We start from the raw sequence: 10280 nt of genomic DNA, 5'->3' as shown, positions 1-10280 counted from the left end.
GACAATTGCGCTGAGCGGGCGCCGCAGCGGGAGCGGGAGCCGGAGCTGCGCAGAGCTCGGGCTGCGCGGGGCCGGGCGAGCGGGACCAGGCGGGAGCCATGGACCGCTAGGGCCCGGCCGAGCCCCGCGATGCCGCCGCCGAGTGGCCCCAGCGTCCTCGCGCGGCTGCTGCCGCTGCTGGGGCTGCTGCTCGGCGGCGCCTCTCGGGCTCCGGGCAAGTCGCCGCCGGAGCCCCCCAGCCCGCAGGGTGAGTCTCCGCCGGGAGGGGCCGCGATGGCGGGCCTGCGCCCCCTGATCAGGCTCCCTCCCGTAAGCCCCCACTTTGCGACGCTCGTGAATTCGGGGCTATTCTGTTCCCGGGATTCGTGTGGGGGGAGCTGAGCAATCTGGGGTCGCCGCTTCTGGGGGAAAGTGGAGGCGGGGAGAGGGAGGCTGGCCGGGGCGGGGGTCTCGGGGAGACACAATGGGGAGGGCGAGGGTCCCCAGGCTCGGCGCCACCTCCCCATCCCGATTTGTTTTTCTCCCTTTTGGTCCGCGAGGCGCTACTGCCTGAGCCATTGTCTACCCAAGACACCCGCCCAGGGGCGGGCTAGGGAGGGCGCCCGCTCCGCAGCCCCCTGCGGTTTCCTCGCTCCCGACCCCGGCTGGATGGGGGCGCCCGCATCGGGTGCCACCCTAGGCCCGGACCGGAGGCTGGGCGCCTGGAGCTGGGTTTGAAGGGGGGAGGGGAGAAGGGGGAGTGGGTGAGGCTGTGGGCGGGATTGACTGCTAATGGGGTCCTTCGCCCTGGAGCCTGACAGCTCCCAGCCAGCCCCCCTGGTTTAGAATTTGGGGTACACCAAATAAATGCTGGTAAGCCTGTGACGGAGGACGAGCGGCAGTTGTGGGGCTCTGAGAAAAGGGGGTACATTGTGATTCCCAGCTCAGGGCGCATGGCAGGCTCGCGGTCGGGAAGCCATGCTGAGCTGGCTGGCTTTGGGCAGTGCCGGCTGGGAGGGCAGGTGCCTGGGTCCCCATTCAGCAGGCCTCCTGGCACTCCTGTCCCCTGCCCGCCCCCAGATCACCCTCGCCTCGTCTCACATCTCCTTCGCAGTGGAGGAGACCCTCCCCAGCCACACACCGGGCCCAGGTGGGTGTGTGAGGTGGGGGTGGGGCCGGCTCCTGCAGCAGGAAAGGATGGGGGAGCGAGACCCTGACTCCGCACCCCACCGGCAGGCCTGAACGCCTAGAGGCCTCCGCCCACTCCAGCCCTGTGCCCACCTCCCGGCTCCTGCTCTCCCTCCCCTGCCTGTGGGCCCCATCTCCGCCTGAAGCCGTGTTCACTCCTCACCCCCCACCCGAAGGAGCTGGCAGGAAAAGCAGCGTGGGGGAGTCTGGATGAGGGAAGTGGGGTCCGGATGAAGGGAGGGTTCGGATTTCCTCTTGGGTTGAGGCAGGGCTGGATACTGGATACAGTGAATACTGTATGGAATGTCAGGCTTTGAGGAATGGGGAGGGGTCGCCCTCTGCCTCAGTCTCCCCAGCTCTCTGGGGGAGGAGATGAGCTTTTGCTTAGCAGGAAGAAGCCCTAGTTTCTTAGGACGCCCCTCCCCTCAAGTCCCTGCACCCCAGGGGAAAGGGCCCAGGGAATTGGCTGGAATAGAGCCAGGATAGGGGGTTCTCTGGGGCAGCTGGCAGGGAGCCCAGGTTGAGGGGAAGGAGGAAGGGAATCTGCTAGGCACCGGCCCCCTTCCCCACCACCCCCAAGGTTGATATAGATGCTTCCTTCAGGCCTTACCTGCCTACCAAAGTTTTGTTTCCCCAGCCCCCTCCCTCTTCTGAGACTCTGACTCTTGAACCCAAGGCATTCCCTCAAATGACGGTATCTCAGACTGGGGTCCCTCTCCCCAGCTGCTCTATCCAGCTGCTCCTAAGCCCAGGATGGGGGTGGGAGTAGCCAGGCCCTTCTGGCTTCTCAGAATTCCTACTGGATGGTGGTGGGGGTGGATGAGGACTTTGTGCACCTCCTCGTAGGCTCTTCCCTTCTCCCACATGGGCACACAGACCTCCACTCTCCTATATTAGCTGGGTTCACTTGGGCAAGTCACTTAACCTTTATGAGCCGTAATTTGCTCATTTGTAAGACATGGAAGGATAAGATCCAAATTGAAGTAAGAATTAAATCATATCAAATGTGCAAAAGAACAGTAGAGGGGTACCAGCGTCCTGGAGTGAGAGTGGGTGGAGTGTGTGCACCCACCCTGCGGGGTTGGGCTCTGGCCTGGGAGGGGAGGGGGACTCAGGGGAACAGCTGGATGGGATGCCTAGGGCAGGTGTGGCGCTGGGTTGGGAACCTGAGCTAAGACACCTGTCACTGCTGAGTGTCGGGCTCCACTTTAAGGCTTTCTTTCCTCGAAGTCTCCACAGCGCCCTGCTGCTCTCAGCACCAGCCTCTTCCTTCCGAACTCAGCCCACTCCCTACCTGCCTCCTGGGCCCCCCCACTGAGGCGTCCGCACAAGCGTGACATACCTTGTTAGAGGAGGGGAGGGTCGAGGTGTGTGTTCTTGAGTGAGGGGCTGTGGGAACACCCTTTTGTGGGAAAGGGTGCCCCGGATCAGAGAGACTGCCTGGGAAATCCATGTGAACAACTCGAAGCTTGCTTCCTCCCCATCACCCCATCTGAGGGCAGGATGCCTGCCTGATGGCCTGGCCAAACTCTCCTGGGGCTGGAGTCAGAGGCATCCCTGGAAAGCAAAAGACCTGGGCTTTCCTCCCCAGCCCCTCCACAATGGTTTCCCTTGGGCCTGGGTTGCCCCCTCCCAGATCTCCTTCCCCTTGCCAGGGCCCCAACTCCCTGCCTGATCTCCTGGGAGGAATGAGGGCGTTGTCATGGTGACTGACTGTAGCTGACCAGCTGGGAGGGGGCAGGAGTTACTTGTTTGGGCATCGGGTTGGGGTGAGTCCCTAAATCTGAAGGAAAATAGGCTTATGCGAAGGATTCTGGGAAAAGGATGAATGATGGGAATGACCAGTTTCCTAGTGTCCCCTGTCCATTTTTCCCCAAGACCCCAAACTCTGCCCTAGCCTCCATCCTCCCTTTCAAACTGCTCAATCTTGTCCCTTCCCCTCTCTGCCTGTGGACCCAGCTTTACTTAGCCTTTCCCAGCCCTCCCGTCCTTCTTCTTTCTCCAGGCCCAGGGTTAAGAATGTCACTTCTAGAGGCAGACTGCCAGGTTTGGATCCTAGATCTCCACTTAACTGTAGTCCAAGTATCTAAACTCTTAAGCCTCCGTTTCCTTATCTGTAAAATGGACTAACAGCATATTTTATCGAATCTAATACACCACTGACTGTAAGATGCCCCATTAGTTCAGGTACCAGTAAGAAAGGAAACAATGCTGCCAGTTATGATGATGGCATAGCTTGAGCTTAGAAATATGAAAATGTGACACAGCGCATGTGTTAGACAATGAAATGTGGGAAGAGTCCCACCTCCCTCATGGGTCAGTGAGTGCTCTGTGAATGCTGGCTCTTAGATCGTGCCTTCTCTAGCCTCAGCCCCAAGGACTCGAAAACACAACCCCTTCCTGTGATCTTGGGCCTCCCCCCAGTTCTTTCTCCCTCCCTCGTCCTCACTCCCTTCACTCCATCTTGCCTACAGAGATCCTGATCAAGGTGCAGGTGTATGTAAGCGGGGAGCTGGTGCCCCTGGCCCGGGCCTCAGTGGATGTGTTTGGGAACCGGACTCTGCTGGCGGCTGGCACCACAGACTCAGAAGGCGTGGCCACCCTGCCCCTCAGTTACCGCTTGGGCACCTGGGTGCTGGTCACTGCTGCCCGCCCTGGCTTTCTCACCAACTCTGTGCCCTGGCGTGTTGACAAGCTGCCCTGTGAGTGCAGGGGCAGGTGGAGTGGGGACAGCAGCTGACCTGCCATCAGCCCCTTCCCAAAATAGTTTCCTTGGGGGTGGAGGGGGAGGCTTTCTAGCAGCTGCTGCCTGGGTTGGGGTATGCAGAGGGGGCTGAGGGAGGGTGAAGCCACTGGGACTCAGATGGAACAGGCGCCTGGCCAGGGAGTGGGGGGCCCGCCTTTCCTGGAGCTGACCAGCTACCCCTCCCACAGTGTACGCATCCGTCAGCCTCTACCTGCTCCCTGAGCGGCCGGCCACACTCATCCTCTATGAGGACCTGGTGCACATCCTCCTAGGCTCTCCGGGTAAGGCTCCCCCTCACCCATGCCAACTCTTCTTCCTTCCCCCGACCTGGGTGTACAGACCTCCATGCTCCCATATTAGCTGGGTGTCCTTGAGCAAGTCACTTAACCTCTCTGAGCCATAATTTGTTCATTTGTAAGACATGGAAAGATAGTGCCTACATCATCAAATTGGAGTGAGAATTACATCAAACATGCAAAAACAGTACAGAAGGTGTTCAATAAATGTTTATAGTTATTGGGGCTTCTCGTGGTTTCTATTCTCCATCTATTCCTACCTCCCCTGCCACCTTTATATTCCGTGGGTCTACACATATTTGTTGCACACCTGCTGGGTGCCCCGGGTGCACAGGAAGTGCAAGGCCCAGAGCGAGCCTGCAGCAGTCCTTGCCTACCCCCAGGCTCACTCAGCTAGTACTTACTTCAGCTCCTAGGCCATGCCAGGCACTGTGGCCAGTGCTGGGAACCATGGTGAGGAAGAAGACCCGCTCCTTGCCTTTGGACATTCACAGACAAGTAGGAAGACAGATCATTGCAAGCCCTGAAATAGTTCCAGAGAAGGCAGGACAGTGGAGTGGAGGGCAGCTGCTTTCAGTGCTGAGGTGGCCCTAACCTGCAAGGGGACCCAGCTGGGCGAGAGCTTGTGGAATGGAGCGGTCGGCCCTTGTGGACTCAGGAGTGAAGAGGAAGCAGAGGCTCCTCCACTGGGGAGGAAGGCCAGGGGGGAACATCGGGGTACAGGGCAGTAGAGGACAGTGAGGGTGCGAGGGCTCCATTCCACTTAGCCGAGGTGGGTTTCGGAGTGCAAGGAACCCCTTCCCAGGTTGTAGTCTCAGCTGGAGCCTTCATCACTGAGTTTTTTTTGTTTTGAGGTAAGAGTCCCACTCTGTTACCCACGCTGAAGTGGCACAATCTTGGCTCTCTGCTTTCTGGGTTCAAGCAATTCTTCTGCCTCAGCCTCCCAAGTAGTTGGGATTACAGGCACATGTCACCACAGCTGGCTAATTGTTGTATTTTTAGTAGAAATGGAGTTTTGCCAAGTTGGCCAGGTTGGTCTCGAACTCCTGACCTCAGGTGATCCACTTGCCTTGGCCTCCCAAAGTACTGGGATTATAGGCATGAACCACGGCGCCCGGCCTCACTGAGCTACGTTTGTTCACCTTTGTCACTCTGATCCCAAACCAGAGGCTTCCGAGTACCCCTGCAGGTTTCTAAGATGGCAGTGGACCTTTTGTGGCCCCCTAGCTTGAAGTCCCCACATGGCGCCCACTGCTTTCAATATAAAGCCCAGGTGCTGTCTCAGAGCTGACAGCGCCCTCCAGAACCCGGGCTGCCCACTGCCCCTAGCCTCTGGGCTTTTCCCATGCCTGTCCTCCTGGATGTCCTCTCCCTCTTTCTTTCCTGGCTGAGTCTTCCACATCCTGCAAGACTCCACAGGGCCTCCCCTGAGCAGGATGAGCCCGGCTCCCCTAGTCCTCTGCATCCCTCTATTTGAATAGCAACCCAGGAGGAATGGCACGTCAGAGGACAGACCGTGGGCTTTAATCGGGCTTGAGGATTGTGACCTCCGGCCAGCTATTAAACCCCTGCCTGCCTCCATTTCTGCACCTCTAAAACGAGGCTGATAATAAAGGCACCTCCCTCAGGGGCTATTTTCCTAACTGAAGGGGTTAATATAGGTAACCTGCTTAGAACAGTGCCCAGTATAGCTTAAAGCTTAATAAATGTTAGCTTTGGCCATATGGTATTGGAATTGTTTATACATCTGTCCCCTCCACCCCAACACACACACGCAACCTAAACTGTCTACTCCAGTAGCCACTATCTATATATTAAATTCAAGTAAATTAAATTTAAAATTATTTTTTTTTTTGAGATGGAGTTTCACTCGTTGCCCAGGCTGGAGTGCAATGGCACAATCTCGGCTCACCGCAAACTCCACCTCCTGGGTTCAAGCGATTCTGCCTCAGACTCCCTAGTAGCTTGGATTACAGCACCTAATTTTGTAGTTTTTAGTAAAGACAGAGTTTATCCATGTTGGTCAGGCTGGTCTTGAACTCCTGACCTCAGATGATCATCCCGCCTCAGCCTCCCAAAGTGCTGGAATTACAGGCGTAAGCCACCATCCCTGGCCTCATTAAGTTTTTAAAAATTAAAAATCCAGTTCCTTAGTCACACTAGCCACATTTCAAATGCTTAACAGCCACGTGAGTCCAGTGGGTACCATAATGGGCAGCACAGCTAGAAAACATTCCCATCACAGCAGACAGTTCCAGTGGGTACCCTAAAGGAAGCACCCCACTAGACTGTGAACTTGAAGGTGGGGAATTCTGTCACTCATCTTTGGGCCCCCCAGTGTCTAACCTGGTGCCTGCTACATAGCAGACCATACTGTATGAGCATCTGGATCGCATAATTTTATAGGTTCTGTAAGGAAACTTTCTAAGAAAGCAAGTAAACTGCTGAGGGTCACACAGAGATTTCAGGTCCATGTCCCTTCCAAGTGAACATTCTATGACTGCCCAGCTTTCTCCCCAAGGCATCTCCCTCCCTGGCCTTCCGAAGTGGCCTGACCCAGTGTCCCCCTTCTCCTTGGAAACTGGCTTTCTGCTCTGGTCCCTGGGGATCCCTGTCCCTGGTCAGGCCACTGCAGCCCCTCTCTCCCTCCAGGGGCCCGCTCCCAACCCTTGGTGCAGTTCCAGCGCCGGGCTGCTCGCCTACCTGTCAGCTCCACCTACAGCCACCTCTGGGCCTCGCTCACGCCTGCCAGCACCCAGCAGGAAATGCGGGCTTTCCCTGCCTTCCTGGGCACTGAGGCCTCCAGCTCAGGTAACCTGGGTGCCCAGCGTGGATGGGGTCTCCCTGGGCCCAGGATCAGCCCTCAGCCCTGTGCCCTCATCCCTCAGGCAATGGCTCCTGGCTGGAGCTGATGCCCCTGGCTGCTGTGAGTGTGCACCTGCTGACAGGTAATGGGACAGAGGTGCCACTCTCAGGCCCCATTCACCTGTCCCTGCCTGTGCCCTCTGAGACTCGTGCCCTGACCGTGGGCACCAGCATTCCAGCCTGGAGATTCGACCCCAAGAGTGGTAAGTACCTCAGGGGGTTGCAGGTGCTGGAGCTGAGAGCAGAAAGTGGGACTTGAGTGGGAGGGACTCAAGTGTGACAAATCCCCGACCTCTCCCAGGGCTGTGGGTGCGCAATGGCACTGGTGTAATCCGGAAGGAAGGCCGGCAGCTCTACTGGACCTTTGTCTCCCCCCAGCTGGGGTACTGGGTGGCCGCCATGGCCTCTCCAATGGCTGGTAAGAGTGGTGGGGCAGTGGGGGTACAAGGCATGGGGGAGCGGACTGGGAGACTGGACTTCTGAAAGGCAGGAAGGGCATCCACACCTGGACGCTAAGCCCTCACCTGGCACAGGGCTGGTCACCATCACTTCGGGCATCCAGGACATTGGCACCTACCACACCATCTTCCTGCTCACCATCCTGGCAGCCCTGGCCCTGCTGGTGCTCATCCTGCTCTGTCTGCTCATCTACTATTGCCGGTGAGCACCAGGCTTACCCCACCTTCCTCTCCTCTCCTTTCCTCTGACTGAGGCCTGCACCTGTACAGGGCCCTGGGGCCCCAAAAATGCATAAAATCCACTTCTGGTCCTCAAAGGACAGACAGGAAAACTTCCTGCACACATGAAGGACCTGAGGGGCTGGTGCTTGTGGCTGAAGATAGCAGGGAGGTGGGGGGGAGGCAGGGCCCCTCCAGAGAGATCTGCCACTGCCCCTACTAGCCCTGCTCTCGCTCCCAGAGGACTCCAGGCCGGAGACACCCACAGACAGCTTCGGTGCTCCTCCCGGTTCTCACAGCACGCCTACATGCAAAGAAGTGCAGAGTTTACCTCCAGGGGAACCCCAAACGGACACGGCTCCCCGCCATCTCTCCTGAGTGCCCAGGCATTCTCCCCACCTCTTCCACTACATTCATCCCTTGTCTTGCATCTGAGGGGGTTCGAGGCCTACTCTGGCCCTCACCCTTTCCTGAGAGGCCCCCTCTGCTCCCTCTCTTCCAGGAGGCGCTGCCTGAAGCCGAGGCAACAGCACCGCAAGCTGCAGCTCTCGGGGCCCTCAGACGGTAACAAACGAGACCAGGCCACCTCGATGTCCCAGCTCCACCTCATCTGCGGGGGACCCCTGGAGCCCGCCCCGTCGGGGGACCCGGAGGCTCCGCCACCAGGCCCCCTCCACTCGGCCTTCTCCAGCTCCCGGGACTTAGCCTCCTCCCGAGACGACTTCTTCCGCGCCAAGCCGCGCTCTGCCAGCCGCCCGGCCGCCGAGCCTTCGGGTGCCCGTGGGGGCGAGAGCGCCGGGCTCAAGGGCGCGCGCTCGGCCGAGGGCCCTGGCGGGCTGGAGCCCGGCCTGGAGGAGTACCGGCGGGGGCCCTCGGGGGCCGCGGCTTTCCTGCACGAGCCGCCCTCGCCGCCGCCGCCGCCGCCCTTCGACCACTACCTGGGCCACAAGGGGGCGGCCGAGAGCAAGACCCCCGACTTCCTGCTGTCGCAGTCAGTGGACCAGCTGGCGCGGCCGCCGTCGCTGGGCCAGGCGGGGCAGCTTATCTTCTGCGGTTCCATCGACCACCTCAAGGACAACGTCTACCGCAACGTCATGCCCACCCTGGTGATCCCCGCGCACTACGTGCGCCTCGGCGGCGAGGCGGGAGCCGCGGGCGTGGGCGACGAGCCGGCCCCGCCTGAGGGCGCGGCCCCCGGCCCGGCGCGCGCTTTTCCCCAGCCCGACCCCCAGCGCCCGCAGATGCAGGGCCACTCGGGCGCGGGGGGCGAGGGCGGCGGCGGCGGCGGCGGCGAGGGCTGGGGGGGCGGGCGCGCGGCGCCAGTCAGCGGCTCGGTCACCATCCCGGTGCTGTTCAACGAGTCCACCATGGCGCAGCTCAACGGGGAGCTGCAGGCGCTGACCGAGAAGAAGCTGCTGGAACTGGGCGTCAAGCCGCACCCGCGAGCATGGTTCGTGTCTCTCGACGGGCGCTCCAACTCGCAAGTGCGTCACTCTTACATCGACCTGCAGGCGGGCGGCGGGGGGCGCAGCACCGACGCCAGCCTGGACTCGGGTGTCGACGTGCACGAGGCGCGGCCCGCGCGCCGCCGGCCCCCGAGGGAGGAGCGAGAGCGCGCCGCGCCTCCGCCGCCACCCGCGCCCCCGCGCCTGGCGCTCAGCGAGGATACCGAGCCCAGCAGCAGCGAGAGTCGCACGGGCCTCTGCTCTCCCGAAGACAACTCGCTGACGCCGCTGCTGGACGAGGTGGCGGCGCCCGAGGGCCGGGCGGCCACGGTACCCCGGGGGCGGGGCCGCAGCCGCGGGGACAGCTCCCGCAGCAGCGCTAGTGAGCTGCGGCGCGACTCGCTCACTAGCCCGGAGGATGAGCTGGGGGCAGAGGTGGGCGACGAGGCTGGAGACAAGAAGAGCCCGTGGCAGCGGCGGGAGGAGCGGCCGCTGATGGTGTTCAATGTCAAGTAGCGCCCGCGCCGGGCCTGGCACCGCCCCTTCTGCGCGGGTGCGCGCCCTGGGGGCCTGTGGGGCCCTCATGCGTTGCCCCCAGCCCTAGGCCCGAGAGGGGCCCAGGGGCCTCGGAGCCGTTCCGTGGTAGGTGCCGGGTTGTGTCTTACAAGGGACCCTGTGTCTGCCTCCAAGCCGGGGAGGAGGGGGGTCCAGCCCTCATGGGGAGGTGCCGGGGAGGAGGGCTGGGGGGAAGCAGTGCCTGTGTAGTGTGGCTGTATATAGAAAGCTCTATTGTGGGAAAGCAGGAGGGGTGACCCAGCCTCAGCTGCTAGTGTGAGGGCTGGGAAGGGCGGGGGCGTTCTCTATGGCCCCCTGGGAGGGGTTGGGAGTGCTGCTTGCTGACTAGCCCACCTCTGGGCTACGATGTCACAGGGCTGGTGGCTGGGGCAGCTCTGGGGACTAGGGGGTAATGTGATGACGGCGGCTGTGGGCAGCAGCAAATATAAACTGGTGAGGTTAAGGCCGTGTGTGTCTTTCTGTGGGGAAGGGGAGGGGAGTGCTGGCAGTGGAGCGAACTCTGGCTCTG

At 60.7% G+C, this 10280-nt stretch overlaps 1 protein-coding gene across 1 annotated transcript; it reads left to right on the top strand.

Moving 5' to 3' along the window:
* FAM171A2 (family with sequence similarity 171 member A2) lies at nucleotides 1-10214 on the top strand. The gene is made up of 8 exons (XM_054256987.2): nucleotides 1-247; nucleotides 3642-3869; nucleotides 4102-4194; nucleotides 6862-7020; nucleotides 7098-7277; nucleotides 7376-7492; nucleotides 7608-7734; nucleotides 8254-10214. The coding sequence occupies exons 1-8, from the start codon at nucleotides 130-132 to the stop codon at nucleotides 9710-9712; spliced, it is 2481 nt and encodes an 826-aa protein (XP_054112962.1). The 5' UTR covers nucleotides 1-129; the 3' UTR covers nucleotides 9713-10214.
* Nucleotides 10215-10280: the final 66 nt, after the last annotated feature.

This window comes from Callithrix jacchus, chromosome 5 (assembly GCF_049354715.1).
Source record: "Callithrix jacchus isolate 240 chromosome 5, calJac240_pri, whole genome shotgun sequence".
In the NCBI taxonomy this organism is placed as follows: Eukaryota; Metazoa; Chordata; class Mammalia; order Primates; family Cebidae; genus Callithrix; species Callithrix jacchus.
The sequence above is the reverse complement of the archived record's forward strand: the minus strand, read 5'-3'. Positions and strand labels throughout refer to the sequence as shown.

What these genes read in the sequence shown, in the direction of transcription:
- FAM171A2 (XM_054256987.2), top strand. Translation starts at nt 130, where the DNA reads ATGCCGCCGCCGAGTGGCCCCAGCGTCCTCGCGCGGCTGCTGCCGCTG. An exon ending in CATCCTCCTAGGCTCTCCGG is followed by an intron (nt 4,195 to 6,861) that starts GTAAGGCTCCCC and finishes CTCTCCCTCCAG; the next exon opens with GGGCCCGCTCCCAACCCTTG. An exon ending in CACTGAGGCCTCCAGCTCAG is followed by an intron (nt 7,021 to 7,097) that starts GTAACCTGGGTG and finishes CTCATCCCTCAG; the next exon opens with GCAATGGCTCCTGGCTGGAG.